Below are 19,877 nucleotides of genomic sequence, written 5' to 3'. Positions count from 1 at the left end.
TGCTTAATGACTGTGTCACTTAGTGATGGAGTTGCTAGTCCCATTTGTGGCCATTAAGTGAGCACTACCTGCAAACTGTTTCATATGAATCAGTCACAATCCCACTCTTGCCAGGAAAGTAACAATAATTTATATGTTTACTTTCAGAAATATCCTGTGGTTCCCCTGAACCAATAGATAATGGATCTGTTATTGGCAAAGACTTTTTACCTGGAGATGAAGTTCTCTACAGTTGTAATCAGGGATATGAGTTAAAGGGACCAACTCGAAGGATCTGTCATGTTAACAAGAAATGGACCCCATTAGCTCCGACATGTGTGAGTAAGTAAAAGTCCATGCAGTTGGCAAAAAAATCTTGTCCTAAGCATATAGCCAAAGAAAAAAATAGTGTAAGTAATAAATTACAAAAGTAAAGATTCTTTCTTTTTCTAGGCATAAGATGTGAAGCCCCTCCAACAGTAGCAAATGCATTTTCCATAGCCAGAGAAAATATGTACAGAAGTAATATATCCTTTGTATGCAATTTTGGATATCACTTACTTGGACCTGAGAACATCACCTGTTTGGCTAACGGATCCTGGAGTCAACCCCTTCCAACATGTGAAGGTGATTATGAGGTTTTGTTTGGGGCTTGTGGTGGTTCTAGTTTTCTTGTGGCTGGAGTCTATTCTGAGCCAATATGCTAAATTTAGACACCATCCCTTACTCCAAATCTGCAGGATATGTGTAGTAATGCCCCAGAATTCCACATCAAAAGTAGCTGTAGGTCTTTGTTAGGCAATGTAGATTCATCCAGAAGATTCTCTGGTTATTAAGTGATTGAATGCAGAAGAGATGTCTTAACTAATATACCGCTTTTTAGAAACCAGATGTGAAGATCCAGGATTGATTGAGAATGGAAATGCTGTCTCTGAAAATAATACAGTGGGTAGCAGAGCTGCATATTACTGCAATAGGGGCTACAGTTTGGAAGGAGAACCGATTGCAGAATGCATGGAAGCCGGAACTTGGAGCCACCCAACACCTTTCTGCAAACGTATGTTACTTTTTAATAATAAAGAGCAGCTTTTATTTTAAAACATCCAAAAATTGAGTTCTGGATTTTTTTCCACAGAAATGTTCTAATTCACAAGGTAGATTAGTTTGGATTTAACAAGTAAAAAATAAGATGCAGCAGGAGAGTAGCTTCTGGGATATATATTGTAATATAAATATTCCTTTTTTAAAAAAAATATTGAATTTTTTCATAAACATAGTAAAAATTAATACAAACTAAACTAGAAAAAAGGAAAAGAAAAGTTCAATAGGTACAGAAAAAAGAAAAGGAAAAGAAAAAAAAGTAGAAGAGAAAAGAAAAAGGCATCAAAGATAGTAATAAAAAAAGGCTTCCAACCTTCATCACACTGAGCATAAGCTACCATAATAACTTTTCACCCTCTTTTAAAGATACAAATAAAAAAACTCTTCTCCCGATAGCCTAACTTGTATCTATACACAATCCAGAAATCATCATATTTTCAGCAAAAAGTCTATTAAGAGTTACCAGAATATCAAACGAATAGTTTAGTTCCTGATCAAATAGTCCAACTTTATATTCCTCCTTTTTGCTCTTCACAATCTTAACCTTTAAATAATCATTCCAATGGCATCGCAGGATTTGATCTATCATCAGTCTTTGGCATTCAAGAGGAGTCTTCAAAGCTTTCACCAGCCTACTTTGTAAATCCCATAAAGAGGCATCATCCAGGATTTCTTGTTGCAGCTGTTCCAGATCCAGATCCTTTTCTCCCCATAAAGAAGCATCATCTAGAATTTCTTGTCACAGCTGTTCCATGTCCACAGCCTTTTTTTGATGTCACTTTTGTATTCCCATTTTGGTAATCTCAATTCTGTTGTCTTCCATGCCTTCAAACTTTATAATGTCTATGCCAGGTTTTTACAAGTTTTTCTCATCATTATCCAAAAGATTATCCATTTAAATCTGTATCCTTTCTGAAATATTAGTTATTAATATCTCAGTCCAGTTATCAAAACACTCTTTAAGATAAGAAAAAGTTATAGTTGGCTTAGCCATTTTAACTCTTCCTGATCCTTTAGTTCCCTCTAGTGTCCATTTGCAGCCTTCATCAAGCCTCAGTTCCTAATACGGGTTTAGTTCCATTTCAGTAGTTTCTCACAAGTATACTATTAATTATATGCAATATTCCAAATCTCTCTGGTCTCCCAATCTGTTTAAAATTTTCTAAAATCAAAATCCTTTTTTTTCACTTTTTGCCAATTGTATATTATTTTAAATTCTTAAGTCTCTGTTTAAAATTTCTTAAATCCAGCGAAGAAAGTAAACTCACCAGGGGTCATATTAAGCTCCTGTTCTGAAGGTCTCTAATATCCAAAAAGTGGTTAAATTGAACATTTCCAAATGTGATTAGAAAGTAAGCTCGGCTGGCTTAATGTCCTTATTAAAGGCTCTGCTGCTGCTGAGAGCAGAGATGTCATCTCCCTTGGTTCCTGGCACCCAAACCCGCAGGAGACCGCTGTTTTATGGTCTCCTTGCGAGGAGCTGCCATTCAGAGCACTCTCCTTCTCCAGAGAGCTTCAAAGGACCAGTCTACTTGCCACTCTTTCGTTCTTCACAGCGGTCATCGACTCCGCTCATTCACAGAGATGTCTCCAGTCAGCCATGACTCACAGCCATGACTCGCAGCATTCCTATAGAAGACTATCACTTCTCTAGAAATTATCACTTCTCTAGGAATTATAGGACGATCACTTCTATTCCTATAGAAGACTATGCCACTGACTGGTATGGTGCAATAGGCTACAGTGTACTTCTATTTCCATGCATCTTACATAATTAGAATGTTTAACCTTTATGTCACATTTCCATAATATTCATTTATTTCACCTTTGAGAAAGACAAAGTGTTTGCCTGCCTTCTCTTCTTAACGTTTTTCCTGCACTATGGCAGGGTCCGCTTGTTTGCCTGCCTTCTCAGCTGAAAGAAAATATATACACCCAATAATATTTGCTATAAATACCCTAATTAACCTCAAGAGGGCAGCAAAGATACACTGAGCCAGATTGTAATCTTGTACAACTAAGCATGGCATGATGTAATCTTTACCCTGTAACACATGTATAATCAGATTGCCAACATCCATTTCAACATTTAAAAAACAATATTAAGGGAGGAAATGGAAATAATTTTTACCCAGTATTTCTAATCAAACATTGAAGCCTTTGAAGTCTGTTCAGAAACCTCAGGGAGATGGATAGGTGGGTGGGTGCACCCAATCTCATTTGTGACTTTGGTGGCATACAAACATCCATAAGGCAAACCAACAGCCTCAAAAAAACCTTTAAAATAACTGTTAAAAAGGCCTGGGTAAAAAGAAACGTTTGAACTCCATTCCTAAACTATAACGAGTTTTAAATACAAGGGGAACGTAATCTCACTGATACTGGGGGAGAAAAAAAAACTAACAGGTTTCTACTCTGTGTTCAAATGCCATTTGAATTGCTGGGGTTAAATATCAAGCCCTGCACAGCCCAGTGACAGTCTCTTAAGTACTTGAAAAAACTAATGTCAGCTTGCCTGTCTGTTTTGATCATCTCTGGAGTTTTCTCCTGGTGTCCACTGGCTGATGTAAGGCAAGTAATAAACCTATTCAGGAGCTTTTTAGTGCTCTTATGCCATTCATGGAATCCCATCTCCAGTTGATTGACTGATCTGATTTGTATACAACCATAATTTTCAAGGACTCCCAGCGGTCAACAACAAAGTTTAAGAATCCAATCAGCATAGAGCAGTAAATCGTCCACAGTGAAAATAACAAGAATAATACGGAGCAATAAGGAACTACAAATGCCATCACCCCAAAGTATCCCCCAATACTCTTCAGGAAAGCTCCCTTTTGACCAACTTCTGCAAAGCTAAGAGAGGGGGAACGAGACCAGTTTTTGAAAGGAGGCTGCTCCACAACATAGATGCCATGACTGAAAAACAGCATCTCCACAATGATGATTCTTTTTTGTACTGTGCATTTCAGCTGTTTTATGATTTTATCTTCCTTTTTGAAAACCACCTTGAAAGATCCAGGGGTATCAAATAAATAGCTTAAAGAAATATTTATGTTTGACATAAATCCCTTGAAGCTGCTATTAATATTCCCAGGACAAAAGCAAGTTCAAGTAAAGGGACGTGTGTGTGTGTGTGTGTGCGTGTGTGTGTGTTTATTATTTTGCTAGGCCATATGCACTTCCAATCACGACTGATTCTGAGTGTCTTAGAGATCTCCAGAACAGGAATTTTAATCTTATTACTAAACATAACCTAAACATAACATAACAATGTGGTAAATAACATGCCTAGCACCGAAGAAAAGCCATAACACAATCACTGTCCAGAAGAGACTAAGACGATGCCTCAGCCTACCTGGAACATCCAAATCTTAACAGCTCTAGAAAAGACCGACAGCATCAGGGATGGTCTGGTATGGGGGGTAGGGGGGAACGCTCTCTCAGAGAAGTATCTCTCTTCCCCAAATGAACTAAAACAGCTTTGGGGTGGGGATGAGTTTGCTCAGAGAAATGGTACAAGGCAAAAGATTAACCACTTAACTCAGTGCCCTTCCCATTCCCCTCCTGAAACTTTTAGACTTTTTTTAAAGCTGCTTTTAATTTTCAAAAAAGTCTTCTGGAAATCTAATGATAGATCTGACCTTGTACTGTAAAAAGCCAAAGGTGGCTTGAGTATATGTTGTGACTTCGTTAATAGATAATTTCTTGCCGATTTCTGTCTCTGTGTGTGTGTGTGTGTGTGTCATTAGTTAAACATTAGTTCTGAGCAGTGAAGCTAAGTTTAAATTAATGGACAAGTGGAAACATGTTAAGAGATCTGAAAAATGGACAGATTTTGTTTACTTTTTTAAATAACTTTTTTAAAAGTTTTAGATAGAACAATAAAAGATAATACAAACAAAAAAGGGGAAAAAGTGCAAGAAAGAAAGAAAAATTGAAAAGAAAACCCCCTCCCCACCCTCAAAAAGCAATTTTCCACCTTCATCATAACTATAAACAATCCCATAATCTCTTCACCTCCTCTTAGCTAACAGATATAAAACTCTTCATCCACAACCCCTCTCTTAACAATAGGCAAATCAAGTAGGTAACCTCCTGTCGATTCCAATTATCAACAAAAAGTCCAAACTAAGCTCTAAAATATTATCAATTAACATATATAAAATTCAGCATTCCACATCTCAACTCTTAGCTCTAACAAAATCCCATTTAAAAGTCATAAAATCGTCCCGATATCCTAATGTAAACAAAATAAAGGAAAACCAAAGTTTAACATGACAAAAAGAGACCATTTCTCCTTTACAAAAGACAAGCTCCTATACACATTTTTCCCATTCCAAATGCCAACAGTCCCAAAGAAAACCATCCCAAATAGCAATTTATCCCATTCAAATAAACATTCCGTATCTGAACTCTAAACTATAGATAAATGCATAAAAGACTAAAATTTAGCATAACCAAGTGAAGTGGTTTCTCCTTTAAAAAAGTTCACCAAACTTCTGTACTTTGAATAAAAAGACAGTTAAATACAAAGCCAATTTGAGTAGTATAAAGTTAAAATGCATAAAGTAGCTATGGAGGAAAGAACTTAAAAACCTCATTAAGTATAAACAAATCCGGTATACCACATTTTTTTCAGTTAAAATATATGCAGATCCAAAAAGAGCCAGCCAGAATAACAATGTAGGCAGATTTTGTTTCCGAATGCCACTATTCGAATTGGAGCTGACACGAGGATTACTTTGGCCAAGTCCCATAAGCTAAGGTTTAACTAGAGTTTTGGTCTATTCCTTCTGTAACATATATTATGTATATGAAATGAACTATCCTTAAACTCACTGTAACATCTCTTTCATGACAAGTTATTTGAGTAGATTAAACTGAGCATTTTATCTTTTTTTAGTAACCACAAAGAATCTCAGACCTTTAAATTTATTTTAGGAAGCCTGCCTAATCTTGACTGAACTGTAGTCTTTATTGCAGAGAACAAAAGTCTGCCACAGAAGCTTTAACCTTTAGCAGGAAACTTGCAGAGAGGTGGAATCTTCCAAAACTGCTGTTGGAAAAGCAGCTTTAAAAAGCATCCGTTCTTGACACCTTTAAGTTCATAGATTATTAGAATCCTAAGGTGTAGAGCGGTGTTTCTCAACCTTGGCCACTTTAAGATGTGTGGACTTCAACTCGTTGAAGTTGAGCAACACTGACACATAGGGATTGGGCCTAGTCAGTTTGGCCAAGTTAAAGTGCAACCCACAAGTTTCTGGTAGAAAAGGACCTCAGCTCGAACCTTACTGCCCAATGATCAAGCTCTATTCTGCCCCAGTAATGAGGGTGGTGTTGAGCACTTTAATAGGGGACATGTTAAACAAAGTAGTTTATGAATTCCGCTACCCTTGTTCCCTCCCACCCAGCATCACCTGCTGGTAGTTAAACTCTCATGCAGTTTCCTTAACGTGGGTGGGTGGGGCTGGTGCTTTCAACAGCAGGTTCAACAACCTATCAAATTGCTGGACTGTCAGAATGCAGGTGCAGAAGCATCCTGTGCCTGTGACCTGTCAGCAGGGCTCTTTCTTCACACAAACCTAGTGCTTTTTTGAAAGAACACCAGAGATGTGCAAAATTAGGCCAGCAGGCTTTGAGGAGGGGAATGGGATAGCCTGGGGAGACAGCTTTCCCAGTGCTGCTGCGTAGTGTGTCAAGAGAGCTTCCCCACCTTGCATGTCGTCCCATGCTGCTGCTCCACCATGGCAACCCGTGAGTAGGGGGCTAACAGGCTTGGGGGAGGGAAGCAGGAAGATGTGATCAGTAATAAGGTCTGTTATCAGCTAGTGCTACCTGCGAGGTAATGTCTGCGCTGGCAGTGATGGGCTGTGATTGGCAGCACTTGGAATGGAGAAACAGTATTGCACACTTCCCACCCCACTCCCCACCAGCAAAGTAATAGAACAGTAAAAGGTGCATCCGTGTGAAAGCCCTTGTTGGTGGGAGCAGTGGAAAACCTTTAATGCACGTCTTCTAGTGAATTAACAGCAGAATTCCAACCATGATTGTCTCCACATTTTTCCTCCACGTTTTTCTTTTACAAAATTGTGTCCTCTGCAAGCCACTTTCTCTAGAAACACAAAAAGGGCCTGGTATGCCTATATTTTCCACCACAGGATGAAAAGCAGCAGAGAGAATATTTAATAGAAAAACAACGAAGGGGCAAATGACTAATAAATTCTTTCCTCTCTGGTAAATCCTGCTACATTTACAATCTCTTTCTGATAAAGGAAGTCGGGGGCGGGGGGAGCTGTGTATGATTAATAATAATGAGTAGTTTACCCAGAAGTAATGGAAGAAATGGAAATTTGTAAGTAAATAAAAGCAGTCAAAAAGTACTACAGTAGTCCTTTAAACTCTACTTTTTTCCCTGTCTTTGCTTTAAACAGCAAATCCATGCCCTGTACCTATTATAATCCCAGAAAATGCCATCCTCTCAGAAACAACATTTTATGTTGGGCAAAAGGTGTTTATCAAATGCAGAGAAGGCTATCAACTTCGGGGACACTCTGTTATTACTTGTAATCCTGATGAGGCCTGGACTCCTACCAGAGCTAAATGTGAGAGTAAGTAGTTAATGAAAAATGGCTTTCATTTTGCTCCTTTGTTTAAAATAGCTTTTTATGTCACCTGACTCTTCTTTTCAGAGAAGCTACAAAACAAAGCTAACTAATAAAAACTAATAGAGATTTTGTAAGTGGGCACGTACTCATTCAGACATATTCAAACATACATGAATGCAACTTTCATACATGAAAAGGTACTGAATTGCTAAATAAATTCAAGCAAAGGCTGGACAGCCATCTGTCGGTGATGCTTTGAAGTGGACAGCCTTTAGGCTCACATGGAAAATGCTTGAGGACAAGAGGGCAGTCCTTCAGCTAGAAGTGCGCAAACAAATCACTTTGGCATTGCTGTGGCCATAATCCTCCCTCACAAATTCTTGGCACAAAACATTTAAAAATAGAAACACAGCTGTTCCTCCTTTTTCCTGATTGTAGGTTCCTTTATCTACATTCCCTTTCCTGGAGCTGAAAGGTAAAATATTTAAGGAGATAATAAAATCTTCCCCTCCTCCAATATACAGGCTGATATTACAGAGGCTAATTACAGATAGCCATGCATATCTAGATGTTACGTTAATATCTAGATGTTGGAGCCTATCTGCAGCTTTCTGGAAGACACAAAGAGATTGCCAAAGTTCAAGTTTCTAGTTATTTGTTGTCTCCAGCTCTGTGTTGTTTTATGTACTATGTCAGGTTGTAAAGGCAGCTTGCAATTACAAATTCTTTGTTGCCGTTTCTCTTGAGGGATCTCTTGTGGGCCACCTGCTCACGTAGAAAATGCTTTGGTCCGTGGAACATTTTACCAATATGGAGACGTGGTGACCTACTCATGCTACAGCGGATACATGCTAGAGGGCTCCCTTCGAAGTGTCTGTTTAGAGAACGGAACCTGGACGATACCACCAGCTTGCAAAGGTAAATTAACACTTCTGCTTTCTGAAATTAGTTGGGAGTAACAACGGCAGCATGATGAGCTGAAGCCACTTGCAGTCTTCAGGTATACATTATAAGGAAAAGAGGATTAAGCTCCCTGTCCCTTGAAACATCTGACAAGTGTCTAATTCTGACCCAGTTTTGTATTAGGACATTTCGGGAATCACCATTAAGCACCTATTTCTTGTTCGTCCAAATGTTTTGCACATAGGAGCCTTCTTCTAAACTTACTCCGTTTTCCAAATCTGAATCTTTCCTTTGCTTCTTGTTTTGAATATTGGTTGATTTATGAATGTTGTGCTATATATTCTGCTACTACACCTAAAGGATTATGGATTCAGGGCAAAGAGATGCAACATTCATTTTAGCACATAAAAATACAACAAAGAAACTTGTAGCGATCTGGAAGATACAAATGCATTGTGATATGAGTTTTGTGAAACGAACCCCCTTCATAAGATTTATTTTATTTTATTTATTATTCAAATTTAATTACTGCCCATCTCCCCCAAAAGAGGGACTCTGGGCAGTTTACAATAAAATCAAACTATAATCATAAACATTAAAATCTCATAAAACCAGACAGATTACAATTATTATAAAATACAATAAATACATATACCTAAGATACTCTTAAGATACACTTAAGCCCATACTTTGAGTCCAGTCATTTCCTTCTCCTGACCCCTTGCCAGGGAGTCGGCCCTTCCCCCTTTTTCTCAGCCAGAAAGCAAGCAGCTTGTTTGCAGGTGCCTCTTCTGACCTCAAAGAACAGGAAGTCTGTGAACCACTTCTTCTCTTTCAACAGTGGTTGCCTATCCCCACAACTGTCTACAGGGGTTTTGGGACCTTCTTTTTCCTTCTCACTCAGGCAGAACCATGTGATTTTTATGTATGTCATTTTGGCCTCATCTTGGTGTGCTGCATGTGCCACTGTCCACAAATCATATTCTGTACAATTTCCTCCTGGCTGAAATAAGTTCCATTAAATTTACAACTAATGGGACGTACTCCCGAATAACAGTGAATATGTAATGGGTTTGCCCTCAGATAGGATAGGGACAATAAAGGAGCACACAATGACAACAGTAGTGTAAATCTGGAGTCTTTATAATGTCACAACACCCCATTTGTACAGTATCTTCAGGTGTCTTAAGGGTTATTTATCTCTAGCAGATACCAAGCATTGAGAAAAACAGATTATATTTGAATAATAACTATTTGTATTGTATGGTATCAGTTCTCATCTTCCTGCCTCAAAGCGGGTAACAGAAAAGGATGGAAATGGCAGAGTTGGCTTATATTTTCCTGATTGATGTCACAATGGATGTTCCCTTGCTCATTTTTAAAAGTGTGTTATAAATGATGCAGGCTTATTGGCCAACAAAAGACTTCCAGCGCTAATGCTTTGAAGGGCCTACATCAGAGGCAGCATGAAAGCAGATCACGTAGATCTTTAGCATGAGCAATATTAGCAGATGTCCTGGGTCTGCGAGACTAATACACTCTCAACCAATTACAGATACAGCATTACAGGGTATTATATAATTATAAGCACAGCTTTTGTTTTTAAGCCCTGTAATCCAGAACTGTTTCTCAGCAAAAACAGTGTATCAGTTCCACGCTACTGTTCATCCCATTATAGAATTTGCCCAGTGGAGCCGCAGTCAGAGATTTGCCACACAACAATGTGAGACAGCTTAAGATGGAGCCTCCCAGTGCAGCAAAGGTGGCAGAAAAGAGCCTTTGGGCAGCAGGGGATGGCTGCAGGGTGGCCTGTAAAAGGGTCAGAGGTGCAGATTTGTTGCCAGAAAAATTTCTATTGTGGATAGGGCAGGGTTTCTCAACCAGGGTTCCGTGGACCCCTAGGGTTCCATGAAAGGTCACTAGGGGTTCCCTGGGAGATCACGATTTATTTTAAAAATTATTTCAAATTTGGCCAACTTCACATTAAAGAGGTACATTTCATGCTTTATTTTCAGTTTAAGAACACTGTTGATGCATATGTACAGGCCTACCCATGAAACGAACATAATAATTTTGTAACTTTCTGGCCTATATTTGAGCCTGAATGTGCAGGGATTCCCCAAGGCCTGAAGAGTGTTTCAAGGGTTCCTCCAGGTCAAAGGTTAAGAAAGGCTGGGATAGGGTATTCTGGGAGCAGGGCAAGGAGCAGTTGATGTGCTTGGATCCCTAAGAGAGGCCCTTATTTTTCCTCATCCAGAATGATACAGATAATTTTTAAAAGATTAAAACCCTCAGAGATATAAAAAAGCAAGTCTGCCTCTTTGGGACAACTTGCTTTGGCCAGCACTAATTAGCAGGGCCTTAGACATTATGGACAATCTATGACTTCAGTCCAGTTGGGCTTACTCTTCTTAGCAAGAATCCCCTACTGTATTCAGTAATTCAGGTTCCACATGAAGAGCAAAAGATCTTTTTTTTTCAGGGATGTGCTTCATCTATGCACACTATAAAAACAAAGACTAATTCACCCACTAAAGGTCAGCATAGGGCGTATTTACATTTCAGCAAAATATGACCTGGAATTCCTAACTGCTCTGGGTTCTAAGAGTTCACCCTCAAGTCCTCATCCTCATTTTTGCACAAACATATACCAATACAGGTAGTCCTCATTTAGCAACTACCTTGTTTAGTGACTGTTCACAATTACAACAGTGGTGGAAAAGTAACTTTACGACCAGTCCTTGCATTTATGACCTCCGCAGGTCTGTAAAGCATAGGAAAGCTGAAGTAAAATAGTAAGCACAGTTGTGGTTTCACTTAGTGACCACTTCACTTAATGACCAAGTTGCCAGTCCCAATTGGGGTCGCTAAACGAGGACTACCTGTAACCATTGGGGTTCTTTTATGCTACACCTTAATGATGTTGCCTTTGTCTCATCCCCAGCCAGAGCTGAGGCAATTTTTCAGCTGTTTCGGTTTTAAAATATTTCCTGTCCTCTTCCAACACAGCTTTGGCCATGGATGCAATCTTGCTGATGCAGTCAGGGCTTGGGATCTGGCCAACCCCTATAGGCCAATTGAGGCTGCTGCAGGCATGGCCTCTCCGACCACTAGGCTGCCCTCTGTGGCTATTTTGCCTTGGGCTTCAGAAGAGACCAAACAGCTGGCTTCCACAGGGGCATCTGCTCTCATAAGGCCTGGCTGATGTTTATCAGGTCTTATGTAGGCTCCTTATAAACATGGGCTTAGTGCTTTATCTATCATCTATCTATCTACCTATCTTAGAGTTTTTCAATATAGTAAAATTAGACAAAACAAACAAAAAAGAGATCAAAAATAAGAGAAAGGAAATAAGAAAAGAAAGAAAGAAAAAGATAACATACAATTATGCCTTCCGCCCTGCTTTCTATTGAGTAATTATCATCTTAATCTTTTCCCCATCCTCTTCATCCCTTCTTAATGCCCTAATCCCAAAATCATCAGTTCAATCTTTTCTTCTTTCAACAAAAAGTCGATATAAGGTTTCCAGTCTTTCAAAAACATCTTCGTCTTTTTTCTCTGACCAAACTGGTCAGTTTCACCATTTCTATAGTGGTGTTAATTTTATACTCCAGTCTTCCACTGTAGGTATTTCATTGCTTTTCTGACTTCTGCATACAATAATCTTGCCTTAGTTACCATATACAGGGCTTAGTGCTTTTTTGAAAGAACAATAACCTATGTTTCAAAAATTGCCCTGGGCTGCATAGAAGGGATTGGTTTACACTGAAGAATGACTGTTTGGTTTACACTGCAAAAGTCCACACAATGCCTAGATAGCAGCAAAGAGCAAAGATAATTACACAGCTGTGTTAGTATGAGGTAACATATTAACTAGGGGATTCCTGCCTAGTAATTTTAAAACTCTATAGCAGATACTTCCCTTATAATCAATAAAAGTTGATACGTTTTCCTTCCTTATAAGCTTCCTAGTGTTGAGAATACCTTGATTATTTACTTTTCTGATGTACAATTTTTGTTTTATCATCTCCTGTTCTAACTTGATGCTGTTCCCCTTTCCAGCTGTTTGCCGGTTCCCGTGCCAGAATGGTGGCATCTGTGAGCGGCCAAATGCTTGTTCCTGTCTTGAGGGTTGGATGGGACGCCTTTGTGAAGAGCGTATGTATCTCCCATCTAGCAGTATTGTATTTCTTTTTCATAACTGTTCCTCTGAGCTGTCCAGAATAACACTTTTGCAGCTTAGTTGGTAAACAATGAGGGCATTTTAAGAATTGTATTTATAAATATGCCATTGACTGGAATGCCAACAATCTCGAGGGGGGAGCAGTAATTATTAATTATTCTGTAGATCTCCCACCTTAATCAGCTGTTCCCCTTCATGCTATTCAGTGAGGAGAGGTGAATAAGAGAGGAAGGTACATTAGTTTGTCCCATCCCCCTTGGTCTCATTATCACCTGTCATCCATCATTTATCTTTCATGTATTAAAGTAAAAGGTCTGAAAGTGATCCCCTCTCTACAGGTTTAGGCTGTATGCCCTTGGTTGTGCATGACTGTATTTTAAATCTTAGGTAGAATTGATGCTTTGGGGCAAGCTTCTTACCTCAGGTCTGATATTAAATCACATGCTGATTACATGAAGGGGGGGTAAAGGTGACCTGTCCCCTCCCCCCTCCTCAAATGATCCCTGCTGCATGAATAGGAGCAGGAGGAAGGAGTTGTAGGTGTGTTCACTGCCTTGAGTTATTTATAAAAAATAATAAAGGTGCTATACTGAGTGAGTGAGTGAGTGAGTGAGTGAGTGAGTGAGTGAATGAATGAAAGACCCGAACAGGGATTCATAAGCCACCAAAACTGGTGCTTCACTTCTTTAATTAGGAATTTTGTTTAGAAAAAGAAATAGCGCAGGTCTGTTTGAGAACATCTGAATTAATATGGAACAGTCAAGAAACAGGGCCAGGGGCTTCGTTTGTTGTCAGAGCGTGACCTCCTTTTCCCTTGTCTTTACTCCTGGACGAATGTGATTGCAGTCTCCAAATCAACCTCTGAATCTCTTTATTTTTTATTTCTCTGTAATTTAGGCATGCTGTCTACTTGGGGAGGAGGTGAGGTGGGCTTCAAGCATCCTGCATTTTATTGATCAAACATTTGCCTGAAGCTTTTGTGTTTTATTCCATAGCAGGTAGGAGCACCTGGCCAGCCTTGGCTGATTTTAGAAAAAAACTGAGCTTGCATTCCCGTGCAGGAGCCATCAAGGAACCTCAGGGCTATAGGCTAGATTAGTCTAGTCAAAAAAAAAAAAACCAGAGCAGAAGAAGCCAAGGCAGACCTCTTCCCTATTTTGGCTAAGAATACTGCATACAATCACCAAGAATCAAGCTTGACTCTGAGGAGTCTTTAACTTTTGTGCCTTGTAACTCCACAAGGAACAAGATACAGGTGAAATAGAGCCAGTCCTGTGCAGGAGCCAGCTAAATTATCCTCTGTTGGCTTTACCCAGCCTTTCTCCCATGACAGGGCAAGGACAAACATGAGCGACATCCAGTGGAGCAGCCAGTAGTTATGGAGATCCTTTCAAGTGCCTTTTGCATTTGTTAGCATTGCAGACATTGAGGGTTTTTTTTTACAATACGAAGAGTGAATCAAATTATTTCTTATTCTACATTATTACTAGTTTTTTGGATCTTAATGCAACCTCCAGGAAAAATCCGATATAATGCACTAATGAATCCATCTTAATAACCATAAACCTTTAGTGGAGAACTAAGACTGGCAATTACCCATAAGCAGTTGAGAGCCAGCTTGGCCTAGTGGTTAAAGGCACCAGGCTAGAAACTGGGAAACTCTGAGTTCTGATTCTGCTTTGGGCTTGAAGCCAGTTGGGTGACTTTGAGCCAGTCACTCTTTCTAGGAAGAACGCAATGGCAAAAGCACTCCTGAAAATGCTGCCAAGAAAATTGCATAGACCTGTCCAAGCAGTTGCCTGAAATCAAGACTAACTTGAAGGCACATGCATGCAAAAGTTTCACAGAACGTATTTAGTTTTTCAGACTTTGTAGGCTGCTACTCTGGAGACCATTGATGAATATTAATCTGCTGATGGAAAGCAAGGAAACTCTAAGATGCATCTGAAGTAATGATAAAAATTAGTGATGGATCCAGGCACACAGTTTGAGAAATGCTGCTGTGTAAGCCTGTGTTACAGTGGTACATAAACTGCTGCAATGTATGCTCCTCCAGAAATGTACAGATACACATTACCAGGGCTGCAAATATCCAGAATAGCACTAGGTGGCAGCAAAGAGATTGAGAAATCCCTCTTTACTGCTGTTCAGTGATCATCAGGAATTTGATCTGGAGACTGCATGCAATATGGGAGTCCCAAAAATACAGTCAAAACCATTTTTCCACCTTCTGTTAGACCAAGATCAACTGAAATAGACAGTAACACAAAGATATATGGAGCATCTGGTGTACATTATATCCATTTCCCAGTGTTTTTGTAACCAACTGAACTGATTAGACACAAAATGGAAGGGGGTCAAAAAATGTAACCCTGAATTTATACTTCAGAGGGAGACCTTCAGCAGGCAGTTGAAAGTGTAGTTGCATGCACTAAGAATTCCAGCTACAAAAGCAAAGGAAGATGGCATGCTTCTCATGAATAATTATTTTTATTGTTACTATCTTTAAGGGTTCTGTTAGTCATGTATTATAAATGCAGTGTGTCATGTTGTCTTTTATCCAGAATAATGAAACGTCTCATTGGTAGAATCCACTAAAAGAAAGAAAATAGGGTGGACTTTAAGGAAAATGTTTTTTTATATTGATGAACTTGACTTGAAACTCAAGGTTACTCATGTTAATTAGATCTAAATCATACAAATTTTGAAGCAGACTGCTTTCCAGTCACAAACTAATTTTTAAAGCTTATACAGTATGTTCCAAAGAGGCAGCATATTGATAATCTGAAAAGTTGTGTAGAACTTGATCGTGACATTTATGAAAGTAGTCCTTGTGGTACAGAAAGCGGAAGAATTATTTATAAACTTAGTATTTATTGTAGCCAGGTTGTATTTTGTTTCTCACACAAACAAAAACCCCTCATTTATCATTTACAGAAGCAGTATATATTTTGACTTCCATTTTGAAGGGTGTTATCTTAAAAATAAAATGAAGAAGAAATATATTGTTAACAATCAGAAATCAGGGCATTATTGTAATGAAAACATGAAGATTGTGCTTTGGATACTGAGTTTCTATGAGTAGAATTCTATTAAAAGAATACTTCACTGGCCAAAAGTAAAGAGCCTTTTTTCTCAATTTCCTTTTCTTTTATAGCCACTTGTACCTAAAATCTATTCTGGAGTTATTAGAAATTTCAAGAATTCCGTGGAATAGTTGAGGTTGTGAATCTGTAGATGAGAAAAGATAATCACCAAAAATCACCCTTTTCCCTCCACCAGCAGGGAGGTCCTGAATCTGTGTATCTCCCATTCATAGAAGGAATTGTTGTGTGAATGGAATAGAAATCAGGATTAAGCAGATTATATTGTTACAGATACCCAGATTCATCAGTAATGAGATTTTAGAGTTTCTGTTGCTTATTCAGAATCCTCGACCTGACTGAAGTTTTGCAAGACTGCATTTGTTTACATGTAGACTCTGAACATAAGATAGAGGTTCACTGGATTAAATCTCCCAGGTATCCCAGAAATCACTGTTTGCCTATCAGATTTCTGGGAGAATGCAGCCAGTTCTGATATTACAGAGGTCATACAACTTTTTGACTGACATAACCAACCCAACCCACCTCCCAAAAGACACATTCTTCACACACCCACACAGCTTGATGGCCTTGACCACTTCCCCAGAAATGGCTGCAGAGGAGAAGCAAAATCAGCAAAACTGGCTCTTCCACTTGCTTTTTATTTTCCAAGGTACTGTTTTTCAAATGCAAGTTTTATCCTCATGGACCTTTAGGTAGCTGTCCTGTAACCACTGTTCTCTGAGGCTACTTCTGACATCTGATGGTCCACTGTTGCTGCAGAATATTATTCTAGTGCCGACTTTAGATTTGTTAAAATAAAATTAGCTTCCTTAATTAAAGTCATGAAGCTATACGTAGCTGGACCATGTACAAGTCAGTGCTCAGAAAAGGAAGTGTGGTGGAAGCCTCTGATGGTTGAGAGGCATACATGAGCTGCATTGGTTGCCAGTTGCAACTGTGCAATTCAAGGTGCTGGTCGTCATGTCTAGAGCCCTTCATGGCATAAGACCTGATCATCTGAGGGATTGCCTATCTCCAGTTGTTTCTGCCCACCAGTACATTCAAGCGGAGTGGGTGCACTCCAGGTCCCCTCTATTAAATGTTGTCATCTTGTGGGACCAAGGAAGCAGGCCTCTGTGTCATGACCCCCACCCTCTGGAGCAGCATCCCCCCAGAGAGATGGATGGCGCCCACTCTCCTGGGGTTCTGGAAAGCCCTTAAGAGCTGGCTCTGGTCCTAGGCCTTGGGTTAATGTGGTTTGTGGGGCCTTTATTATTATTGTTACGGCTGTTTTAGCCAGGCTGTGTTTTATGTTTTAATTGTTTTTACTGCTTCTTTAGATTTTGTAAGCCTCCCAGAGTCTGCTGGAGTTGGCGGCCATAACAAATTTAAATAAATAAATTCCATACAGTAGAATCTGTAGACAGAAGAGGGGCTGAATATATTGTCTAAACAGAGGGCAGTTCCCAAGACTTACAGCACATCAACAATTGCCCCTCAATAATTAGAAGAGAGATTATGCAGGTTTGAAGAAATTAATCTGGATTATAAATTGTGAATGCTTTTATATACTCAGAATGAAGGTACAGAGAAGACCAGTAATTCTGTATTTAGAATGTACAGTAAATGCTAAGAACAATAATTATGAAGAGTCTTGTAGTATCTCAAAAAACAACCAATTTATTATTTGATATGTGATAATAAATGCATCAATTTTTAGGATGCCAGGAGGCTCTGTGTGATATTTTTACAGAAGACCAACACCTTTGGAAGGTGATTTCTTTTTTGGGGGTGCAGGGGCATAATTGTTTTAGTTTTGTGGAGAAATAGATCCAATGTTGTTTATTTGAGTGGAACCTTTTTCTTCTTCCCACTCCTCCCCCTTTCTCTTCAGCAATCTGCATCCTGCACTGTTTGAACGGAGGCCGATGTGTGGCACCTTACCAATGCGACTGCCCAACTGGATGGACTGGGTCGCGCTGCCACCAGGGTAAGCACATTAATTCAGAGTTTCCCACAGCCTAGCAATAGCACCTTGGTACAAAACGTGAATGCAGCTTAACCAGTGAGTTTTGAAAGGAAAAAAATTGAGGAGAAAACAGTTAAAAAAACCAGTCAATACAAGTAATCCTTGTTTAGCAACAGTTCGTGTTTACGACGGTGATGAAAAAGTAATTTTGCAACCAGGCCTCAATTTACAACCTTTGCCAGACTATAAAGCAAAGGAAAGCTGAAGTAAGATCATAAGCACAGTCACGGTTTCACTTAGCGACTACTGCTTAATAACTCAGTTACTGGTCCCAATTGTGGTCACTAAACAAGGACTACCTGTGTATCTTTACATGTCTGGTCTGGAAATGCATGTCTTTGCTACCTGTCATATTATTTGAAAGAATGGAGAAATAATTTTCATATGGTGCTCTGGTTTTCAACCATTATGTGTTTTAAGGCAGAGGATTCTATGAAATAAATGGCTTAGGAGAAGATTTTAAACCTTTCCCTTAATAAGCTATCTAATACAAAATGTGATTATTTCCACAGACCACAAATAACTCACAGAGATGTCTCCCTAGCCAAACAGGCCAAGTGACATGCATTTTTCATTCAAGAACTATTCAGAAATACCCTTTTTCAGGTCTAACTAGACAGACAAAAAAAGGCACTTATAATCCTACATTCTGTCAAGGTTGTCATGCCATAAACACCACTTTACTATATGCGTGACTTTTTCTACTTGGAAAGCCAAACAATACTGTCTCTCAGAAAATTTCCATGTGTGCCCACAAAATTTAAATTTTTTGCATTTGTTTTTGAAAGGACATATGCACTTTCATGTTGTTTCCCTGGGATATTTCAAAGGCAAATATAAGGGATTTTTAAATGGAATGTTATGAAGAATTAAAATCTTTAAAGAATCACACAGCTAAGCTCAGTTTCTGCAAAGATAATTGAGTTGTTCAGTAAAGAGAGTATGGCTTATATTTTTCTATCTTTTTCTTAACATTCTTCATATTCTCCAAACTTGATTTGCATATGGAAACTGATCTGTATTCTTTTCATCTTGTATGTATCTTCCTCCAAATGAATTGCTTAAATACATTCTGTAATATACTGTATCTACTAGCAAATAGCTGCTTTTTGCTATTCTGGCTCATTAAGTAGACATAAACACAGCTCTTTCAGTATTATCAGGTACTACGTATAAAAACAGTAAAAAATGTACTCCCAAATTATTCCGTGGGAGCATGCCCTAATTTCACTAAATGGTAATGTGCCTCTATGGTCTTCCAATGCAGCTGTTTGTCACTCTCCATGCTTAAATGGTGGGAAATGTATACGACCAAATCGGTGCCACTGTACTTCACCATGGACTGGACATGACTGCTCTAGGTATGCTTGCCATTTTCTCGTCAGATGTTTAACCCAACAGGACTTATTTACTCAAATTTTAGCCCCTTTCAATCAGTCTTGCAGGCCAGCTTGCAATTTCCCACCTGAGCATTAATCCCAGAAAGTTAGTTAGCAGTAGAACATCTGGGAGACCTGACTGTTTATAAGCTTATGTCTATCAGCTCTAGAGACTCTGTTGACCTTGAAGTAAGCCTTGAAACTAAGACACAGAGTAGTCTAATTCAGGATTTTTCCTGAAGTGCTGTCTGTAGCTCATTTCAACCCATGTGGCATTGTTAATTCCAAAAATTAGTCCATGCTAGTCCCACTCCAATGTACATATGCTCCCAGGGGCATTTTACAATATGTTACACTAAAGCCAGCCCTCTGCCACATTCAACAGACATTTTGAACAGAACATCTGTTGAAATAAATTGAGAGTGCTGGGCGGCACCTTGGTGGGAAGCAATTTTCCCTGAAAATAAGGAACTGTGCCCACAGCTCCTATTTCTGTTTGAGTTTCTTCACACATGGTGTGATATATGTGCCAAGGTCTGCTTTCACAGGTGTACGGACTTTGCCAGATTACAGTAGGACCCTTCCTTATGTGACAAATGCTGATTTGTCTTT

The 19,877-nt window shown here is 39.1% G+C and overlaps 1 protein-coding gene across 1 annotated transcript in view; it reads left to right on the top strand.

The window, feature by feature from the left end:
- SVEP1 (sushi, von Willebrand factor type A, EGF and pentraxin domain containing 1) overlaps positions 1-19,877 on the top strand; it is a 131,403-nt gene that overhangs the window by 107,858 nt on the left and 3,668 nt on the right. Inside the window, exons 42-49 of the mRNA XM_063294984.1 lie at positions 148-321; positions 433-606; positions 863-1,036; positions 7,512-7,688; positions 8,433-8,603; positions 12,651-12,746; positions 17,752-17,847; positions 19,154-19,247. Of these exons, the coding sequence (XP_063151054.1) occupies positions 148-321; positions 433-606; positions 863-1,036; positions 7,512-7,688; positions 8,433-8,603; positions 12,651-12,746; positions 17,752-17,847; positions 19,154-19,247 (1,156 nt within the window). The remainder of the gene's footprint in view (positions 1-147; positions 322-432; positions 607-862; positions 1,037-7,511; positions 7,689-8,432; positions 8,604-12,650; positions 12,747-17,751; positions 17,848-19,153; positions 19,248-19,877) is intronic.

Source organism: Candoia aspera, chromosome 2 (assembly GCF_035149785.1).
Source record: "Candoia aspera isolate rCanAsp1 chromosome 2, rCanAsp1.hap2, whole genome shotgun sequence".
NCBI classification, from domain to species: domain Eukaryota; kingdom Metazoa; phylum Chordata; class Lepidosauria; order Squamata; family Boidae; genus Candoia; species Candoia aspera.
The sequence above is the reverse complement of the archived record's forward strand: the minus strand, read 5'-3'. Positions and strand labels throughout refer to the sequence as shown.